This window comes from Zootoca vivipara, chromosome 14 (genome assembly GCF_965207765.1).
Source record: "Zootoca vivipara chromosome 14, rZooViv2.hap1.1, whole genome shotgun sequence".
Taxonomy (NCBI): domain Eukaryota; kingdom Metazoa; phylum Chordata; class Lepidosauria; order Squamata; family Lacertidae; genus Zootoca; species Zootoca vivipara.
Genome location: NC_142597.1, coordinates 42,931,163 through 42,953,803, shown reverse-complemented (window position 1 = coordinate 42,953,803; position 22,641 = coordinate 42,931,163). Strand labels below are relative to the sequence as shown.

The 22,641-nt window shown below is 48.6% G+C and overlaps 1 protein-coding gene across 2 annotated transcripts in view; it reads left to right on the top strand.

The window, feature by feature from the left end:
* Window positions 1-14,231, top strand: part of RPH3AL (rabphilin 3A like (without C2 domains)) — a 48,369-nt gene extending 34,138 nt beyond the window's left edge. Inside the window, exons 6-9 of one of the 2 annotated variants that reach the window (XM_060268600.2) lie at window positions 199-376; window positions 5,140-5,253; window positions 8,664-8,846; window positions 13,172-14,231. In XM_060268600.2, coding sequence (XP_060124583.1) covers window positions 199-376; window positions 5,140-5,253; window positions 8,664-8,846; window positions 13,172-13,206 — 510 coding nt within the window. In that variant the 3' untranslated portion in view covers window positions 13,207-14,231. The remainder of the gene's footprint in view (window positions 1-198; window positions 377-5,139; window positions 5,254-8,663; window positions 8,847-13,171) is intronic. The other variant, XM_060268602.2, reaches the window with a different exon arrangement.
* Window positions 14,232-22,641: the final 8,410 nt, after the last annotated feature.

The window sequence follows — 22,641 nt, the reverse complement described above, 5'->3', positions numbered from 1 at the left end:
TGCCGTTCGATCAGTGGTTCCCCTGGGTTAGATGTTCAGTGCTCGTTCCGCTGTCCTCATTAAGTGTCCGCAGGATCTTTGCAAGGGAGGAGGATGGAGAGAAAACCAGAACAAACCAGCCCCACAGCCGGTACCTCCCTTGGGTCACCCCGGGAGGGTCCAGAGGTCACCCCGATTATTTGCTCTCCTTCTCTCTAGGTTTGGAAGCGGTCCGGCGCCTGGTTCTACAAGGGCCTCCCCAAGTATATCTTGCCTTTGAAAAGCAGCGGCGGCAAAGCTTGCGAGCAGCCCTTGCGGCCTCGTCACCTGGAGCCGCCAGCGATGGACGTCAAGGGGGTCTCTCCCCGTCATTCCTTCACCTGGGCCAGAGGAAGAGGTGAGTCTTTTTCCTGGCTCTCTGTGGCCTGACAACAGGGGGGGGCAGGGCTAGTGTGAAGACTTCTAGGGCTGCAACATGATTTTAAAGAAATATTGCAGAAATAAGTGGTGGTGGTGGAATCTTAGACGTGTAGGGTTGGAAAGCGACCCCCAAGGATCATCCGTGAGAGATGGCTTTGCAACTTCTGCTCGGAAACCTCCATCGAAGGAGAGTCCGCCAGCTTCTGCCAGGGCCATTTGACATGGATATTTTAGCTGAGATTCCTGCATTGCAGGGGTTTTGACTAGATGACCCTTGGGGTCCCTTCCAGCTCCATGGTTCCGAGGGAGTCTCGAACAGCCCTTACTCTCAGAAAGCTCTTCTGACGTTTAGTCGGAATCTCCTTTCTTGGAATGTGAATCCTAACCTTCTGAGCAGGAGAAAACAAGTTTGCTAACCACCTTCCATCGGGCAACCCTTTAGATGTTTATTTTTTATTTTATTTTAAAATAAACTTTATTAGGATTCAAATTAAAACATACATCAAAATTAAATCATACTAAATATATATACAGGTAACACAATACTAATAATATATACAACATTCAACTATAAATTCCCAATTAAATATCACATATAACATATCAATCTCTCCAATTTGTGACTTCCCCTTGTCTGTACCTCGGTTACCTCAATTTCTTTCTAGATACTGCTTCCCTTTACATACTATGTCCACCTTTCTTTTTACTTCCTATACATCTTATTTTCGGTGCCGATCATTAGAAATGGATCCAGGATTTTATTGCGGGGCATTGTGATTTCATGTAATTTCCAAATTTTTCCCCATTTTGCTCAAATTTTTGCTTATTACCTCCTCTTATTACATTTGTCAATCTTACTAGATCCATAAATCTGCCCTTTAGATGTTTAGAGCCAGAGTGGTGTTTTAGTTAGAGTGTCAGACTCGGAGCTGGGAGATCGGGGTTCAAATCCCCAGTCGGCCATTAAGCTGACCGGGAGACCTTGGCCAACCTCTGCCCCTCTCAGCCTAGCTAGCCTAACTTCACAGGGTTGTGGTGTGGATTAAATGAGGAGGGGGAAGCCCAGAACAGATTTACGGTAGCCAGTGCAACAGGAAAGAAGTCCTGTTGAGTAGCCAAAAGCCCTTGGGCTATGGGAGAAGCTTGGTTGGACACTGCCTGTTCTGTTAGGGCAAATTCTTTGCAAATGGTAGGAGAGAGGCACACCTGAATGTTTGCAAATTTTTGTGCAGACTTCAAAAAAAAAAGTTCATAAACTGATCTGGAACTGAGAAAGCCCAGAGAAATGGATAGGAGCTGAAATTGATAAATTTGTCCACTCATATCATAGAATCATAGAATTGTAGAGCTGGAAGGGGCCACAAGGATCATCTAGTCCAACCCCCTGCAATGGAGGAATCTTTTGCCCAGTGTGGGGCTCAAACCCATTAAGGGTCTCATGCTCTACCAACTGAGCTATTCCCGTAATTGGGGGTATCTTGGTGGGTGTTGAGGCTATACGGTAGGTGTGGACTCTCACACAGCTGCATTGATGTGAGCTGTTGCCTGGGTAACCCCTCCCAGCCTTTTTCGGCACTTGATTTCATAGAATCATAGAATCATAGAGTTGGAAGAGACCACAAGGGCCATCCAGTCCAACCCCCTGCCAAGCAGGAAACACCATCAAAGCATTCGTGACATATGGCTGTCAATCCTCTGCTTAAAGACCTCCAAAGAAGGAGACTCCACCACACTTCTTGGCAGCAAATTCCTCTGTCGAACAGCTCTTACTGTCAGGAAGTTCTTCCTAATGTTTAGGTGGAATCTTCTTTCTTGAAGTTTGAATCCATTGCTCCGTGTCCGCTTCTCTGGAGCAGCAGAAAACAACCTTTCTCCCTCCTCTATATGGCATTCTTTAATATAGAATCATAGAATCGTAGAGTTGGAAGAGACCACAAGGGCCATCCAGTCCAACCCCCTGCTGAGCAGGAAACACCATCAAAGCATTCTTGACATATGCCTGTCAAGCCTCTGCTTAAAGACCTTGAACGTGGCTATCATATCACCCCTTAACCTTCTCTTCTCCAGGCTAAACATGCCCAGCCATTCCTCATAAGGCATTGTTTCCAGGCCTTTGACCATTTTGGTTGCCCTCCTCTGGACACGTTCCAGCTTGTCAGTATCCTTCTTGAACTGTGGTGCCCAGAACTGGACACAGTACTCCAGGTGAGGTCTGACCAGAGCAGAATACATTGGTACTATTACTTCCCTTGATCTAGATTTATGGTTGGAGGAAGTGCCAAGGGCTCTGACAACCGTTTTGCTGTGTTGACAGTCGTCCTCCGTCCCCCTTTTGCATCAACATGTGTTTGTGTGGGGACGATCCACTGCTTTGTTGCACAGAAGTTCCTAGTGTGGTCTCCTATATTTCTGAATATCCTCTTGCCTCGTCAATTGCAACCGATGGAAAACCAACCACCTATCGGTGCAGAATTCTCCTCTATTTGCGCTAAGCAATTTGCTGTTGGGGCATGGCAGTGTTAAGAGTTGCCCTTCTTGGAGGAACCACCCTTTCTGGGTGTTTTCACAACCTGTGCATGCTCAGAGCAGCCCCTTGAGAAAGCCAGAACAGTAACTCTTGCAGAGAGCTGGTACTCAGGTATCCTGTGCTGTGTCAGGAGTGATCCTATGCCCAGTGCAGGGATGGGAGTAGAATGATTTACTCCTAACAAAAGGTGATGGGAAGGAGGAATGGACAGACCAGTGACTCATACAGAGACACAGCAGCCTTTCTGGGCTTTCCAGAAGACTGGGGGATTAAATGCAAACACCCCTAATTTCAAGTTCCTGAAACAATACGCAAAACAAAATGCATCAATCCTTCCGAATCCAAAGAGCTCCAAATTTGGTGGTGCCGTTCTCTACACGCACACAGTGCACAAAAACGCACACTTTGTGGGGAATTGTTCTTAAGACATATAGGCAAAAACAAATGCATTCTTTGGGAAAGTTCCACTGAAAAATGCGGAGAACTCCTTGGGGAAAAAAAGGGGTGGGATATAATGCAGTGCGGTGACTTCATTCCCTATTTCCATATTTCCTTTCCTCCAGCTTCAGACAGGAGCTGTTGCTCAGCTGGGGCTCACCCTTGGACTTTGAGGCCTTCTGCAAGGATACTGGGATTGTCTATCCATTGTCAAATGGCCTTGCCGTAAAAAAAGGAAAAAGACAATCCTGTCTCCTCTCCTCTTCTCCCCCACCTGATCTCGCCATCAAACAGCTGGCAGCTAAATTAGTTCCCTCCTCACATGGTGTTTAAATAGAAGAAGTGGCTGCAGTTTTCTTTTTTCTCCCTTTTTTTTTTGCTGCAAAGTGGGAATAATTTACCCATTCAAATCGCACCCTTAGATTTGTGTCAGCGAAATGGAGCCTTCTTCGTTTCTATCGCTCTCTCTCTCTTCCTCTGTCTCCCTTTCGTTGGGTTTGCAGAAACAGCAAAAAGTGAAGTAGCATTTAATGAGACTCGTGTCTGGCACGATCCGCTGTTGGGTTTTAGATCGCTTGCTTTAATAGCAACAACAACAACAACAACAAAAAACCCCAAAACTTGTCACAAATGACCAGAACCTTACTTGGAAAGCCACTACGTGCTTCCTTTGTTCCAAATCTGCAGCATAATGTCTTCAGATCTGAACATATTTGGTCTTGAGGTTCTGGAGCAAAAGAACAAAGAAGTCGATCCCTTCTCCATAAGGATCTGTGGGATCCAATGAAGCAGATTGTTTGAAGATTCCCATCGGGGCATCTGGTTGGCCACTGTGAGAACAGGATGTTGGACTAGTTGGGCCACTGGCCTGATCCTGCAGCCTCGTCTTCTGCTCTTACATAGTTAATCTTGCAGCCAGCAAGCTCAAAACCTTTTAATTTCCAGGTGCGCCCCCCGCCAAATATGTTATTATAGGAGTTGCTTGTGATCAACTCCTAAGAAATGTGCCAAGAACATTTGGCTCTTATGAACACAGGTTCTCAGAAGACCCGCACTGGTTGTCTGTGTGCTTCAGAGTCTATCTCTAGGGTCTTCCGCTGACAAAACCCTAAATGAGCTGAGCACCAAATATCCCATGTGGATCTGCCTGGGTGTTGAAATCTCCAGGAGAAATCGCCCTGCAATTCATTGAGCCAGTACTGCACGGCAGGGCCTTTTCTCTCGTGGCTCCTGGGTCATGCAATGCCTCTGAGTAGTGTCTGTCTTCAAAGCTGCATGCATATCTCAACATCCAGAGAAGATATAAGCTACCGGTACATCTCGTACAACAAAACATTTTTATTTAGAGTTTATTGGACTCCATCACAATTGCATAAACATGGTCTATTGACGACAATGTGCTGTTGGAGATGCAGCGAGGAGAATCCTTCTTTGAAGCATATGGTTTACACAGTGGTCAGCGTTAGGAAATTTTTGGAGATAAATACTAGGAGGTATAAGAACTATTGTGGGGAGGGAGTTACAATTTTCGGAAGGTAACATCACCTTCAACTATATACCTAATATATGGGGCTTGGCAATCGGTCAGCAAAAATGGATTCTCTGGGCCATTTGATATTGATACATTGGAAGGATAAAAATATGACCTCCTTTGATCAATGGAGATCTCTTGTAACCTATGAACAATTCGCTTTCAGACGAAAATTATGCATGGACAAAGTTAATATTTTAAAAGTATTTATCGAATAAGGCCTTGTATTTCCGTCTCCCTACAGTGGTCTCTAGTGATAGTGACAGCGACTCTGAGTTCAGCTCGTCGAGTCTGGATGACCGGTCTTTGCTCGCAGGATCGAAGGGTTTCAAGATCAGACAACGCCGAGTAGAATCTGGTGAGGAAAGCAGCTTCTTGGGTCGCTGGGTGCTCCTTCAGCATTGCAGTATTATTATTATTAAGATTTTATTAAATGTACAGTAGTGCCTTGGTTTTCAAACTTAATCCATTCCGGAAGTCTGTTCCAAAACCAAAGCGTTCCAAAACCAAGGCATGCTTTCCCATAGAAAGTTAATCCGTTCCAGGCTTTTAAAAACAACCCCTAAAGCAGCAATTCAACATGAATTTTACTATCTAATGAGACCATTGATCCATAAAATGAAAGCAGTAATCAGTGTACTGTACTATAAAATAAATAAGAAGGTATTGTAGATGATAAAAATTAAAATAATTTTTTTTCCTTACCTGCACTGATGATAGTCATTGTTTGGATGGGGGGCTTTTATCCATTTCTGCAGTCACACAATCAATCAATCAATCAATCAATCAATCAACCAATCAATCAATCAGTAGCTGAACTGGGTTCCACACAGGCACAAAAACAAATTAACTGAAAAAGCCTCAAAAATGCAAAATAAATAGCAAAAACAAAAGCCCCAAACTTAATCTGTTCCGGAAGTCAGTTTGACTTCCAGAATGTTTAAAAACCAAGGCACAGCTTCTGATTGGTGCAGGTGCCCCGGGAACAATAGCCGACAGTCACATTGGACATTTGGCTTCCGAAAAATGTTGGAAAACTGGAACACTTACTTCCGGGTTTTCGGCGTTTGGGAACCAAGGTGTTTGAGAACCAAGGTACCACTGTATATACATTTGCAGGAGCATTTTGTAGAAGTTTCTAAGGCACAGGGGCAGAGCTTTTTTTCAGCCAGAGGGCCACAGAACCTTCTGGGGGCCACGTGCCAATGGTGGGTGGGGCCAGAGGCAAAAGCGGGAGGGGCAACTGATGCAAAATGTTACCTGTGTACAGGTAAGTTTCTGCACACTCTCACACCCCCTCTCTATCCTTCCACCCAGGCAAGCAAAGAGGAATGATCAGAGTTCAAGGACACATTTCCCGCCACTCAAGGAAGGGATGAAATCGGGTTGGTGAGGGGTGTGGCCTGGGGGGAGAGATAGGGGTGTGGCTGAAGAGAAGGCGTGGCTTGGGGAAAACCTCTGAGGGCCAGGCAGAGAGGCCTAGAGCGCTGCATTTGGCCCTTGGGTCTGCACCTTGCGTACAGACCATCTTAAGGGGCTGGAAGGCCAGGAGAAATGGCAGCAGTCTTTGAAACACTGTAATTTGGATCACGTTCAAAGCCCAGTGTTCAAAATAGCACTGTTGGTGTCTTGGTTAGAGCTCCGACTCCGGGTTCAAATCCACACTCAGCCATGAAGCTCACTGGCGGGATATAAATGCAATAAATAAATAAATATAAAAGAAATAAAAACGCAGCGTGGTTTTGTGGGGAGGGCCTTCCATTAAAAAAAAAGAGAGAGTTAAAAATGGTAGAGGTCACACCCTGCTCCTTGTTAATACATAAAAGCTTTTTTTTTAAGAAACGTGTTTATTAGACTTCACTGCGCCGTAGAGAAATTGATCTTCGCAAGACTCCTCTTAATAAAGTCACGCTGGTTTTTTAAAGGCCGTAATATTATTTTGCGCAGCGGCAGATTTTAATCTGTGACACCCTTCGGCATTGACTGATTATTGTTCCAAGGTTTCTTGAGCGGCTGCCTCTGCGTGATAGATCGTTTCAAATCATTTCATAGGGAAAGGGGGTGGCTTGCTATTGACAGATAACGTCCTTGCGTGCATTTTCTTAAAATGGATGCCTTCGGGAATAAGCAACCCGTAGCAACTGTTTCTGCAAAAACATTTTTCTCTCTTTCGGTTAGCTTTTGTTTTTCTTACCTTGATGAAGAGCTCCTTTTGCTCAAAGTGCACGAGGGTGGTTTTCTAAAGTGGGGGGGATAATGTGTGTGTGTGTGTGTGCTGGGAGAAACACAGCTCTGTAATAGAGAGCACCTGCTTGGCATGCCGAAGGCCCCAGGTTCTCTCCCCCATGGCGTCTCCAGGCAGCCCAGGAAGGTCTCCGCTGTGTGGAACCCTAAACCCTGGAGAGTCGTCGCCCATCACGGTTGACAATACTGTGCTAGCAGTCTGGCTCAGGATAAGGCAGCTTCCAATTTAAACCAGCCCTTTGTTCAGAACCATGAGGACTGGAACCTTGCTTTAAATTTACAGTCCTCGGTATCCCCAGGTAGAGCTGAAACTGACTGTCCATCCTGAACTCGATGGACTTGCAGTTGATTTGGGATTAAGTAGTGTCATGTGGGAGGGACCCAGGTGGCGCTGTGGGTTAAACCACTGAGCCTAGGGCTTGCTGATCAGAAGGTCAGCGGTTCGAATCCCTGTGACGGGGTGAGCTCCCGTTGCTCGGTCCCAGCTCCTGCCAACCTAGCAGTTCGAAAGCACGTCAAAATGCAAGTAGATAAATAGGAACCGCTACAGCGGGAAGGTAAACGGTGTTTCCGTGTGCTGCTCTGGTTCGCCAGAAGTGGGTTTGCCATGCTGGCAACATGACCTGGAAACTATACGCCGGCTCCCTCGGCCAATAATGCGAGATGAGCGCGCAACCCCAGAGTCGGTCACGACTGGACCTAATGGTCAGGGGTCCCTTTACCTTTACCTTTTTGTGTCATGTGGGACAACTGTCAAAGAGTGAGTTGGCAGTAAATCACACTGTTCAAAGTTGGAGTTAACGCTTTATTAGCAAAAACACAACCTGCACAGACTTGGCTGAATGTCCGGCCTTAATGAGCACAGCAGCTCATCCCTGGTAGGTCTGGCCCCATGGATCAGTTGCTCAGACTGAAAGTCCCACCCCACAAAGCTGACTCCCCAAGGTTCCCCCCCCTCAAGCAATCAGAGACTGTGCCTGCATAATGCTAACTTATCCTCTGCCCTTTTCATTCCTCTCCTGGTTCCGGGAGCTTGTCACAGCAGGAGGGGGAGACCCCTGGGCTATTCAGCAGCCTGACTAATCTCTGCCTCTTGGCCTCTCCTGCTCCAGCTTCTGCCTCTGATTCTGGACTTTTCTCTGCCACGGACTCTCCCAGCTCACTGAGCCTGTTCCCCTTCAGCTTCCAGCACCTCCTCTTCGCAGTCTTCTCCCTCTTGAGTTTTCTTCTCCTGGGGGTTCCCCAGCTAGTGCCTTCCACCATTCTTTTACATCCAACCAGTCACTAACCATCAACCCCCCCACCCCAATTGTTGTGTGTAAGACCACCAGAAGGGCCTGGCTGCTGGATCAGGCCAAAGGCAGCCCATCTAGTCCAGCCTCCTGATCTCACCTCCGCCTACCAGGCGCCTGCGGTTGGACTCTCTGCCTTCCGCTCCACCAGCCGTCACAGGGATTGGAGCTGTAAGTAGGAATCTGCATGTACTGGCCAAGAGATCAGACCCTCTTATTCCCCCCCCCCCAGTGTCCAGCAGCGAAGTGGCCCGGACCCCCACCAGGACCCCCAGCCGCGCCTTGGGGAGCATCTTGTCGGAAAGCCAGAGCAGCCTCTGCAGCGAGAGGGGGGGAGCCTTGAGCGCTACAGAGAGCTGCCACAGTGACCTCCCAGCGGAAGACGAAGACAGCGATGCCGGCCGCGGCGTCTCTGGTGAGTGGGGAGGAGGGGAAGAGGGGCACTGGAAAGCTGTCCAGACTGTCCTGGACCATCAAGGAAGCTGCCTTGTACCGAGACAGACCAGGGGTCCATCTAGCCCAGCAGTGCCGGCACTGACTGGCAGCAGCGCTCCAGGGTTCCAGGCAGCGGGACGTTCCTTAGGTCAAGGATTACCCCTGGGACTTTTTGCATGCTGCACAGGTGCTCTCCCGCTGATCTAGGGCCCTCTCCCTAATCATAAAGTAAGGCTCCAGACCTCATGGTTCTCAGTTGAGAGGTGAGTATAGTAGGAGCATAGGAAGTTGCCTTATAATGAGCGGATCATCAGCCCCTCTGGCTCAGCATTGTCAATAGCTCAGTCAATAGAGCACCAGACTCTGAATCTCAGGGTTGTGGGTTTGAGCCCCAACATTGGGCAAAAGATTCCTGCCTTTTGGGGGTTGGTCTAGATGACCCTCAGGGTCACTTCCAACTCTAGTTCTATGATTCTAGCGCCGACAGGCTGCAGCTATCCAGGGTTTCAGGCAGAGGACAATAGTTTAGTTAGCGCTGTGTGAAGAAGCCCTTCCTTTTGTCTGTCCTGAATCTTCTAACATTTAGCTTTCATTTGGTGGGCCCAGTGAGTTACCATATTATAAGACTGGGGGGGGGGAATCCCTGTCCACTTTCTTTACATCATGCCAAATATACACTTCTCTACTGTGTTCCGTTCCATTACTCACTGTTTTCCCCCCCCCAAATTAAAAAGCCCCAAACATTGCAATCTGTGCTTGCTTTCATTTTTAAGATACAAGTTTCTAGTCCATATGATTCTGTGCTGGGCCGGATGGGCCCTTGGCCTGATCCAGAAGGCTCAGCTTATGTCCTTAAAGGTGCTTTCCTTCTGCTCTGCAAAAAGATGCTAGTGAGTGGGTGGGCCATAGGCAGCAAATAGGGTTGCCAGACTCAATAGAGGACAGGACTTCTGTGCCTTTAATTGCCCTGCTCTCTTTTGAGTCTGGAAACCTTAAAGAGAAACCAGCAGACCCTTTGCTTGGAAATTAAACAAAGGGTCTGCTGGTTTCTCCTGAAGGTTTCCAGACTCAAAAGAGAGCAGGGCAATTAAAGGCACAGAAGTCCTGTCCTCTATTGAGTCTGGCAACCCTAGCGGCAAATCATGCATTTTAGCCTGTCTGTGCCTTGGTCCTGCCACCCAGGTGGCTCCCTTTCACTTCGGAACCGGAAGTGAGGACTGTTATTTCACTCCTGCATCCTCCTTAGCTCTTCACCTGAGAGTTTAGAACTCTCCCATCAACTCTGCTGCTTTTAGCTTACCGAGGGAACTTGGGTGCAAATGAAGTTTGCAAGAACTGGGAATTTAAAAAAAGAGAAAAGAAATGTGTGACTTTGTTATCCAGGGTGAAAATTTTAGTGTTTGCAATGTATATTTATATATATTTTTCTGGGCCAGTTCTAAATCGAAGGCATTAATATGCACACACTCTGTTTCACACCTTGACAGCCCTCCTCTCTCACTTCCCCACCCCAAATCAGCTCGCTTTGCAACTTGCCGGGAACTTTTCTGTGTGCCTGTGGGCCATTGATTTTGGATTGAACCTGGGGAATTCAGTGTGCTCTCCCTGAACCACAGACAGGGCTAGATGGATGCTGTTTTGCCGGTACAAAATCAACCATTTGCAACAAAGCAACTGAGAATTCTGTGGCCTGCTTCCATTTCAGGTCCCTTATCCTGCTTTATTTGCTTGCCTAATTCGTTCTGCTCCTGTTTTTTAATCAAGGCAAAGGGGGCTTTTCCTCTCTTGCCACAAAGAATCTTATTCACTAACTCAATTTGCTTAGATGTCACCAAATTTTGCCCCATCTCTCTCTCTCTCTTTCAAATATATCTTCTTGCCTCTTAAAAACAAAAACGAGCCCCAAAAGCAGTATTCTGCAGCTAGGGTCAAAGACAGGAGCCTAAATAGAGCTTTGCTGGATCAGGCCAGTGGCCTATCTAGTCCAGCATCCTGTTCTCTCACTGGCCAACCAGATGCCCCTGTGGGAAAACAGCAAGTACCGTAGGAACTGAGCAAAAAAGCAACTCTCCCCACCTGCGATTCTCAGTTCAGAGGTATACTGCTTCCAACAGGGGATAGCAGAACATAACCATCATGGCTAGTTGCCTTCTCCTCCCTGAATTTGTCTAGTCCTCTTTTAAAGCCACCTGAGTAGGTGGCCGTCGCTGCCTCAAGTGGGAGGGAGTTCCAAAGGTTAACCCTGTACTGTGCGCAGAAGGACTTTATTTCATCAGTCCTGAATCTTACAACCTTCAGCTTCGTTGGGTTCTAGTGGAATGAGAAAGGGAGAGGAGATTTCCTCTATCCAGTTTCTCCATGCCACGCATAGTTTTACAAAACCCTTTATCATGTCACCTCTTACTCGCTTTTTCTGTAAACTAAAAAGTCCCTAAACCTTTCCTCCTCGTAGCGAATTTGCTCCATCCCCATTTTGGTCACAGTAGTACAAACTACTGTGTAAACCATGGTTTGCCCACACAGCTGTCGCTCCTTCTTGTCTCCATTAAAAAAAAAACATTCCCAGAAACTAGTATGAATCCCCCCCATCTTTTGTCCTTCCCTGACTCCCCCCTCTGCCCCCCATCCTTCTTCCTTTCCTCCCATCTCCCACAACGACTTACTTCTATAAAGCGTTAATGGACCTTGTTTTCTAACCGAGAGTCTGGCTAACAATCCATAACTTCTTCGCTTCATTATGGCTCTTAGTGAGCTTTTAATGATTTCTGCCGAGGGGTTTGTTGTGGGGCGAGGAGAGGAAGAACCCCACTCCTCCTGGGAATGTAGAACTGCAGGTGTTGAGAAATCTTCTGTGGGGCACTCTCTCCCACTGAACGTTCTCGGAGACATAAGGCAATGGGGAAAACAAGTCTGTTATTAGGAATGTGACGCTCTTAAGCGTGGACATAAAATTCCCTTTGATTGTCTGCTGCTTAAATTGAGATGAGGGTTTTAAAACAAACAAGCATAAGACTAGCATGCTGGATGAGGCCAGCGGCCCATCTAATCCAGCCTCCTGTTCTCACAGTGGCCGGCCAGATGTGCTACGGGAAAGTCACAAACAGGGGCTCATCGCAAGAGCACCCCCAGCTATGAAGGCAGCTATGAATGGCCAGTAGCCATTGATAGCTCCCCCCCTTTTTTTCACAGTCAAGTGGTATATGCATAAATAAAATAAATACATACCATATATATATATACTGTGGACCCAAGTGGCGCTGTGGGCTAAACCACTGAGCCTAGGGCTTGCTGATCAGAAGGTCGGCGGTTCGAATCCCTGTGACGGGGTGAGCTCCCGTTGCTTGGTCCCAGCTCCTGCCAACCTAGCAGTTTAAAAGCACGTCAAAATGCAAGTAGATAAATAGGAACCGCTACAGCGGGAAGGTAAACGGCGTTTCCATGTGCTGCTCTGGTTTGCCAGAAGCGGCTTTGTCATGCTGGCCACATGACCTGGAAGCTATACGCCGGCTCCCTCGGCCAATAATGCGAGATGAGCGCGCAACCCCAGAGTCGGTCACGACTGGACCTAATGGTCAGGGGTCCCTTTACCTTTACCTATATATATATATAAGGCAGTCATAAGTGGTCTTACACATATGCGACCGACCTAATGCAGCCCTGGAGCAAAGGGATCGCAAGAGACTCAGAAGAGCAGCCAGGGAGGGACTGAATAATGGGATATATTAGGACTTTCCTAGCCCCTTGATAGAAACTACAGTTTTAAAAAAGGACAGGCAAGGCGAACTCTGCCTCAACGTTGCTACAAGGGCAGCATTTATTGTTCCTTGGGGTCTTGTTGTATCTGCCTTCCGATGCATTGGAACCTTGCCCAAAGAGGAAAGCCTTTCTGCTTTTTGGGATAGTTCACCACCCCAAATATGCCTTTTCCATCTTCGCAAAAGGAGGCATGGCCTCCCCAGTGTATATTAGCAAAAATAACGTAAGAAAGGTATTACGTTTGGGGAAACAGTTTGCAAATCTCTCTCTCTCTCTCTCTCTCTCTCTCTCTCTCTCTCTCTCTCTCTCTCTCTCTCTCTCTCTCTCTCTTGTGTGTGTGTGTGTGTATTGGGAGAGATTTGCATGAAAATGTTGACTTTTTCCATGAGGATTGCATTTCCCCCCAAGTGCAAATAGATGGAGAACTTAAGACTGAAAAAAACGAGGAACCCAGAGAGAGCGGGAAACCCCCAAACTGGAGGATTTGTTGTCATGGGTTTCCCGTTTACGGGGCTGTTGAAATCATGTTTTGTTTCCTTTCTTTCCAAGGGAAAAGACGCCTTCTGTCAAGCCCGTGGCGTTGATGGGGACCCAGCTCCTTCCTCCTGAGAGGTTTCCTCTAAACCGATCCGCTGTGCAGAAGCCGGGCTTGGACTGTGTGACCCGGGACTTTGGGGGCGGGTGGGGAACCAAAGACACACGCCCGCCTTACTGACCTGAGCTTGCCACTGTGCAGATGGTGATGTGGCTGTGGCCGTCTGCCTGCTTTTGTCCTCCTGTTTTGTTTTTTCCTCCTCTGGTGATAGATGAAGAACTGGCACAGTCGAGGAACGATCTTCTCCCTCTTCTTTTGGGAGACCCCTGCAAAGAAGCCAAGAACCCTCCTGTGACCAACTCTCTCCTTTGGCCTTTTGGAATCGGGGTTCCCTGCATTTTTGACCGCATGCACTGAGATGCTGGCTAGGATGGCTTTCTCTTGGAAAGAGGGTCCTGCTGTTGAGTGGTTAGGGAGGAGGAGGAGGAGCCGTGTGGTGTGGCTGCAATGCTTAGCTCTTTGTACATGCCTTAAAAATATTTTGCATCCTGGGAAAGGCAGTGAGTATCAGTCCTGGGCGGAGAATGGGCATCGCACTGGGTCTCCCTCCTCTTGAAAGGCAGAGGGTTTAGGATGGACGGGGAGGAACTATGCCATGTGGCCTCATTCTGAGCTGATTCATCCCGCCTTCCGCCCAATCACTGGGAGGCTTTTAGGACAGCAGTTTGGAAAGGAGAAAGAGGATTGGCTGCAAGTGGGAGTACCCTCATATCTCACTTGCCCCCTCCCCCCATGGGGAATGCCTTCCCAATTAAGTGTTTTGCAATTGGGATCTGCAACCGGAAGCTCTTAAGCCCAAATCCAGCCCCTTAAGGAATTCCATCACAATCATGACAGCTCGTTTGGGGTTGGGAGGATCGACCCCTGACGAAAAATGTCCCTCTTGGATCCCCCTCTCTCTGCAAAATTCCTTGTTTGGTCTCTTGAGCCTGTATGTTGCACACAGTGTGTTCCGCTCATGTGGGAGGCTGTTTTTTTTATTAAAAAAAATAAAATAAAATTTAAAGTGTGCCATTTGCTGTGTGTGTTCTTGGTTTATAATAATTTTATAATAATAATTTATTATTTATACCCCGCCCATCTGGCCGGGTTCCCCCAGCCACTCTGGGCGGCCTCCAACAAAATATCAAAATACAGAAATCCATCAAACATTAAAAGCTTCCCTAAACAGGGCTGCCTTGAGATGCCTTCTAAAGGTCTGGTAAATCATAGAATCATAGAGTTGGAAGAGACCACAAGGGCCATCCAGTCCAACCCCCTGCCAAGCAGGAAACACCATCAAAGCATTATTGACATATGCCTGTCAAGCCTCTGCTTAAAGACCTCCAAAGAAGGAGACTCCACCACACTCCTTGGTAGCAAATTCCACTGCCGAACAGCTCTTACTGTCAGGAAGTTCTTCCTAATGTTTAGGTGGAATCTTCTTTCTTGAAGTTTGAATCCATTGCTCCGGGTCCGCTTCTCTGGAGCAGTTGTTGTTCTCTTTGACCTCTGGTGGGAGGGCATTCCACAGGGTGGGTGCCACTACTGAGAAGGCCCTCTGCCTGGTTTCTGAGCAGAAGCGGCTTGCCGGGTGAGGTTGCCCAACCCCTGCAAGTCGCCCTCTCAAAACAAAAGGACACTGCACTTCTGAATTTGCCACTACACTGCTGCCCACCAGCTGAGCTTGAAGGCTTCAGCCATCTCCAGCCCATAACACCCCCCCCCCCCAGCAACAGACCCTCAATGGCATCCACCTTCTGAACTTCATCCGTCCACTGTGACTTCAGCTCCCTGCAGAAACCGGTCTCCAGGCTCTCACCAGCCGCTGTTGGAAACAGACCCCAAACTTGAGATCAAGTTTTGCACGTTGCAGCATCCAATTGGCCTGTGACTGGGACGTCAAGAACAGACCTTGTGTGCTGCAGGAAATGTAAATGACTTTGAGGGGGTTGAAGGTCTTGCATGTTTCTGCATCCCTCTCCTTCCTTCCCTCCATCTTCTCAACCCTAATGCCATTAACAATACAACTTTCATAGCCCTGTAGTCCCCCCCCCCCCCGTCGACGCTCCTCCTGTGATTATGATTATTTCTACCTTCTGTTGAAAACCATCCAGGATAATGGAGCCCTTTAATAGCAGCTCTGAAGCCGTTCTTCTTGGCCTTCGGCTTGTCATTCATTTTGCCTGACAATGAGCGGGGCCATTCAAACCTTGCCAGCTAAGAAAAATCATGCTATTGTTCATAAAAAAAATCGTATAGCTCTTTTTATATCTCCACCTTTTGCTCTCCATTCAATCTCAAGGCTTTTAAATACCTGACATTCTTTTCTCTCTTTTTTGCAATTTGCATGGTGGTTGTTTCCCCCTCGCCCCTTCTTCAAACTCTATGCAAATTGCTATGGGGTGTTTTTGGAATTTATTTATTTTTTTAACCACAGCAGTTGTTCCTTTCTAGCACGAAAAGCTATCTTGATCTGATGCCCCTCTTTCCCCTCCAACCACCTCTTTTTGCACATTTTACACCTATGAATCATTTGAATTCAGCTCTGAATTATATGTATCTTAGGGCTGATTCAAAGGGACCCAGGTGGCGCTGTGGGTTAAACCACAGAGTCTAGAGCTTGCTGATCAGAAGGTCAGCGGTTCGAATCCCTGCAACGGGGTGAGCTCCCGTTGCTCGGTCCCAGCTCCTGCCCATAGCTGCCAAGTTTTCGCTTTTCTCGCGAGGAAGCCTATTCAGCATAAGGGAAAATCCCTGTAAAAAAGGGATAACTTGGCAGCTATGCTCCTGCCCACCTAGCAGTTCGAAAGCACATCAAAGTGCAAGTAGATAAATAGGGACCGCTCCGGCGGGAAGGTAAACGGCGTTTCTGTGCGCTGCTCTGGTTTGCCAGAAGCAGCTTTGTCATGCTGGCCACATGACCTGGAAGCTGTCTGCGGACAAACGCCTGCTCCCTCGGCCTATAGAGCGAGATGAGCGCCGCAACCCCAGAGTCGGACATGACTGGACCTGATGGTCAGGGCCCCTTTACCCTTTACCTAGGGCTGATTCAATCCTCAGGTGGTTGTGTTTAAAATTTGGAAGCAGGGACTGTGACTCCCATCATCCCCAGAGCTAATGACCATATTGGCTGGGGCTGATCCTCCACGTCCCTTCTTCAAGAGGCAACCCCTCTCTCTCAGGAGCAAATATCGGGCGTTCCCTTCTCTTTGGGAGCCACACACTTTCCTGGCGCTCTCCATGGTGCTGAAACAAAGGACCTGATTCCTTGTGCTGTCTCTTTGTTGAGGACAGGACAAGGCAATTATTTTGCCCTGACCACATCTGGAGGGAGCAGCCCAAACGCCATGCGCAGGAGAGAGTGGCTGTTGAGCTCAGGTCCTCTTTGTGGGCTTCCCAAAAAGGAAGAGACCAACAACACCTGGTCTTCTTAATAAGAGGAAGGGTGTACACTCCCCACACTTAAAACGCCTGTGCAAATAAAATTAAGCATGGCATGGAGAAAGTGGACAGATTTATTTTTTAAAAAAGCTCCCTCTCTGGTAACACTAGAACTTGTGGACCATCCAATGAACATTGGAAGATTCAGAACAGATCATAGAATTGTAGAGTTGGAAGGGATCCTGAGGATCATCTAGTCCAACCCCCTGCAGTGCAGAAATATGGGGATCGAACCTGCAACCTTGGCGTTATTGGCACCATGCTCTAACCAACTGTGCTATCCATGATGCAGGAGAAGACTTATTCACACAGAGTTAAACTATGGAACTCATTCCTGCAGGAGGTAGTGGGTGGCTATCAACTTTGGCAGCGTGAAAAGAGGACTGGACAAATTCACGGAGGAGAAGGCATGGTGACTATACTCTGCCTCCACAGCAATGATTCTGAATACCGTACCAGTTGCCGGAGACCACAGGAGCGGAGAGTTGCTCTTGTGCTTGAATCCTGCTTGCTGGTTTCCCACAGGCATCTGGCTGGCCACTGTGAGAACAGGATGCCGGACTAGGTGGCCCAATGGCCGGATTCAGCAGGCCATTCTTAGGAGAGGAGCAGAATCTCCCAGGCTCATCGTTTTGTGCTTCGGTAAGCGGAGCAACAAAGTGGCGCCGTCAGGACTGTTAGAAACAGCGTGTTTTTTCAATCCCCACGAAACACTCCGTCATCCCTGTTACACCGTGTCAGATGGCGAGAGATCAGCAGGAGCGGACCTGCCAAATCGCCTCGTGCGGATGCTGGCGGGATACTAACCGCAGCGACATTGAGCCTGCAGGACTCCATGCCTCCTCTTTAGAAAGAAGCAGGCACAGAGCAGGGGATGGGGAGATATCTGTGGTCCTTCAACTCCCATCTGTCCTAGCCAGCACGGTCAGGGATGGTGGGACTTGTAGTCTAGTAATGTTTGGCACCCAGGTGGCGCTGTGGGTTAAACCACTGAGCCTAGGGCTTGCTGATCAGAAGGTCGGCGGTTCGAATCCCTGTGACGGGGTGAGCTCCCGTTGCTTGGTCCCAGCTCCTGCCAACCTAGCAGTTCGAAAGCACGTCGAAATGCAAGTAGATATATAGGAACCGCTACAGCGGGAAGGTAAACAGCGTTTCCATGTGCTGCTCTGGTTTGCCAGAAGTGGCTTTGTCATGCTGGCCACATGACCTGGAAGCTATACGCCGGCTCCCTTGGCCAATAATGCGAGATGAGCGCACAACCCCAGAGTCGGTCACGACTGGACCTAATGGTCAGGGGTCCCTTTACCTTTAATGTTTGGCAAGCCACAGTTCTCCCATCCCTGCTCCAAGTGGCAGGAACAGCAAGTAGCACCAGGCCAAGAGGCTTCTGGGACTGGCAGCAAGCACCCTGCTTGTGCTTGGCCCTTGGGTGCATGCCCAGTGATGCTAACTTCTGGTGCCAGTCTTGCCAACTGTACATCAGGACTCAGGAACCAGAGGCCGGGTACTGTGCTCTCTCCACCCTGACTCTAACTGGTTGAGCCAAAGAATTTCCTCATGGAGGAATAATGTTCCGTTCAAGGGTGCTGCTTCGCTTTCAGAGTCACCGCTTGCTGCAGTTGCCAGCGTGCTGCTTTGGCGGGTGGGACGAGGGAACCGGCTGGGTGGAATTGGGCACAAGGTTAATTGCTTTGTCAAGGAGCCTTGTCAAATCTGGCGGGTGGTGCCACGTCTTGGTTCTCAGCCTCGCAGGCAGGCAGCCGCTGACACTTTTAATTACCCTTGTTCGTATATGTAAAACAAGGCGCCGAAATCAGCGACCAACTTGTTATTCGCAAGTGCCTGTGAAAAAGGCCGGAGGGGTTCCAGCACATGAGCCAAGTGCAAATGGCAGGAGCGGTGTGCTTGTGGGGTGTGTGTGTGTTTTCTGTTGGGATTTGAGGAGCTGAGCCTTCACCTTTGCTGCCCCAAATGGCATTTGGGTCAGGCAGCCGTTAGAATCTCTGCTCCAAATTATGGGAAGGACTATAACTCAGTTGGTAGAGGATCTGCCTTGCATGCAGAAGGTTCTAGGTTCAATCCTTAGCATCCCCAGGTCGGGTTAGGAATTCCCCCAGTCTGAAACCTTGGAGAGCTGCTGCCTGTCAGTGTAGACCATACTGAGCTACACGTACCGGTGATGTGATTCTGCATAAGGCAGCTTTCTTCCAACCAAAAAGGTGATGCTACTACCAAGATGAAGCTGTACTAGGCTTGCGTTTTGAGCATGCTGCTTTATGGAGATGAGTTGTGGGCAACTTACACCCACCAGGAGCGATGCCTCAAGTCCTTTCACATCAGGAAGATTTTGAGCATCACAGGGCAGGGCAGAGTCTCAGACAAAGATGTGCTTTCCCAAGCCCACATTCCCAGCATGTTTGCAATCCTGTCTCAGCGACGTCTACGCTGGCTTGGTCATGTTCACAGAATGGAAGATGGCAGGGTCCCCAAGGACATGCTTCAGGCACGAGGCCTGTTGGCAGACCAACTCTGCGCTACAGAAATGTCTGTAAACGTGGCACGAAGATTGGCAACATCAACCCTGCCCTGTGGGATTCCCTTGCAGACGACCACAGTGCCTGGCAGTCAGGTCGTGTATCTGTAGCAGTGACCAGAGGAGGAATGACCTCTGTAAAGGTAAAGGTAAAGGGACCCCTGACCATTAGGTCCAGTCGTGACCGACTCTGGGGTTGCGCGCTCATCTCGCATTATTGGCCGAGGGAGCCGGCGTATAGCTTCCAGGTCATGTAGCCAGCATGACAAAGCCACTTCTGGCAAACCAGAGCAGCACATGGAAACGCCGTTTACCTTCCCGCTGTAGTGGTTCCTATTTATCTACTTGCATTTTGACGTGCTTTCGAACTGCTAGGTTGGCAGGAGCTGGGACCAAGCAACGGGAGCTCACCCTGTCACAGGGATTCGAACCGCCGACCTTCTGATCAGCAAGCCCTAGGCTCAGTGGTTTAACCACAGCGCCACCTGGGTCCCAGGAATGACCTCTGGGAGGAGCGCAGAGAGAAGAAACGCCGTGGTGCATCTGCAGCAGCACAACTGGACGCCTTCCTCTGCCCCAGCTGCAACAAAACATGTCTCTCCCCTATCAGTCACTACAACCACAGGGGGCGCTGCAACCTTCCAACAGCTTGACTTCACCCCCAAAGGTGCACGGTCCCATTGTCTCCCAAGACAGATGCCAACAACAACAACAACAACAACATCTTCCAGTGAAGGAACCACCAGAAGGCCCTTGGACGTGGACCTCAGTGTCTGAGCTGGACAATGGGGGTGGAGATGCTCCTTCAGGTAGACAGGGCTGAGGCTGTTTAGGGCTTTAAAGGTCAGCACCAGCACTTTGAATTGTGCTTGGAAACGTACTGGGAGCCACTGCAGATCTTTCAGGACCGGTGTTATATGGTCCTGGCGGCCGCTCCCAATCACCAGTCCAGCTGCCGCATTCTGGCTTACTTCCGGGTCACCTTCAAAAGTAGCCCCACGTAGAGCGCATTGCAGTAGTCCATTCAAATACTACTCAAGTGCTCTGCATATGAGCCCAATGGGTACCCAGAAGTCCCATAGACACTCCTAACCATTAGACTCTAATGCCCAACCTGGGTAGGTCGGGAACTGTCCAGGTGCTGAAATTTCTTCCCGAAGAAGCTACTTCCTGCAATTCATCTGTTCGCCACACGGGGCAGCAACGCACCGCACCCAGCATCTACTGGAACTCCCATCTAGTCTCCAGCCTCTGAATCAAGGATTGAGCCGGCTGCGTTCCTTCCAAACGCCCTTCCTTAGATAACAACTCTCTCACACTTTTCAAGGCACACTTTTCTTTTAACAGGCACATTTTCGCGCACCTCTATTTTGACTGGAAAAGCCGGTGGTCAAAAATCCAGAGCATGGCAGTCTGCGGAGGACAGCTGAGTTTCGGTTTGCCTACTGCTTTGGGGAAACATTAATTATATATTAATTATAGATTGATAATTGCTAACCAAATTTATGCCCCTTACCCTGGAGCAGCGCAGGGCTTGTAGTAGCAAATTTCCATTTCAAACGACGCTCTTTTGCGGTTGATTTTTAATTTCCCGAAGCCGCCCCCAAGCATCGGGCTCGAAATATATTTTTTAAGCAAACGAAGCTTGTTTTCTGCGTACGGAAAGGGAAGGAGGCATTAAGTTTTGCCGTGAGGCTGTCTGCTGGGTAATCTCCCCGACTGGCAGCTTTGCCACTGAGTGATGCATTACAATTGGCCTGGCTTTGCAAAAGGAATCGGAGGATCATACTCTTGCTTTTTTTTGGAGAGGGGAACCTTCCTATTTCAGGGATTTGAGAACAGGCCTTGCCAGTTGCTTGCGGGGATTAATCTTGAGTTGGGGGAACCGGGAACGAAGAAATAAGTAACAGCAACTCGAAACATGTGCAGAGGAGATTTGACTCGTCAATGCTAAGTCTCTAAAGCCCAATAAAAAAATTCCTTCAGTAGCACCTTAAAGACCAACTAAGTTTATATTTTGGTATGAGCTTTCGTGTGCATGCACACTTCTTCAGATACACAGCAAAGCCCAGCAGTGGAGATTCAACCATCAGCCTTCAATTTTCCTTGGAAAGGGGGGGGGGGTGAGCGCCAGATCGTAATTGGGCATGGGCAACCCACGTCCAAGAAGAAGAGGAATCAGGGCTCAGCCCACTATTATATAATGTCCTCCATCTCCTGGCTTTCAGTTCCTGGTGCAAGAGCTCCCTCACTAGGACTTAAAAATTCAGGTTCTGCTGGTCAACTGGTCATTTTTTAAAAAATCTGTCTGTCTGTCTGTCTAAACAATTTACATTCTACATAACTGCAATCTCTAAGTGGTTCACAATGAGGCAACATAAACAAATATCACGGAAAGCTATAAAATCAAACTTTGAATCCCTTCTGCAGTTGTCGCTCCCTTCGCTAAGTCTGGGGTTCCGAGCCTCTGTTTCAAAGCCCAGCTAAAGAGATGCTCTGAAATAACAGGTGAGCATGACCCACAACTAGGCAAACCCCTCCCCCTCCCATGTAGCAAAATTCCCACAAATGAGTATTCATTTTCTCCTGCATGTTACCCGGTTCCATGCAGCCCTGGAAGGAGGGAGAAATCTCATTGCTTCTCATAAGAAAGGCCTTGGGTCACAATGACATGGACAAACCACGCTGGACATTGAATCTTGCAGTTGTGGGCTGGGCTTACAAACTCTGAGTAGAAATATTTTGGTAAGGGGGCTAAAGAGAATACAGTATCAGTTGCTGGAAAAATGCAGGAAGGGAGAATTGCTCTTCTGCTCTGATCCTTTGTGTGGGTTTCCCATAGAGGCACCTGGTTGGCCACTGTGAGAGCAGGATGCTGGACTAGATGGGCCACTGGCCTGATTCAGCAGATCTCTTCTGACGCCCTTAAAGGTCTCTGCCCCCACAGAACTTACCCTCCGGATTTCGGCAGCAGAAGTGTAGGCGGGTGGCAGAGGTGAAGTTAGCAGCAAGGACGGCACGATTTCGCCAGCTACGCAAAGGGAAGAGGAAGCCAATCTAGGCGTGGAAGGAGGGATGGTTTCTTCAAATTAAATTCTGGCTAAACGGGCACACGAGTCCCTCCAGAAGCCCCTGTGCTCTCCAGAAGATGTGGCTACTGGTGCTGCTCCGCCTTGCCTGCCTTTTCCAGAACAAGCCCATCCGTGTTAAAAGTCAAACAGCAAAGATGAAGATTGCACATGCCTCCTCCTAGGCTACAAGAAGCCTGTGACGTCGTCTTAATTAGGCCCACGCCAGTCCCCACTAATGACTTCCTTCCGACTCCTCGGCGGACTTAACTGAGACTCCTTCCCTGTTCACCAGGATCAGCCGCCTCCTCTGTTCATCGCCTCCTTATCGGGAGACTCTGCTGTTCAGGTGCATTTAGAGGCGATAGCAGGACCCAGGAGGCCGCTTGCCAGCTCGCCC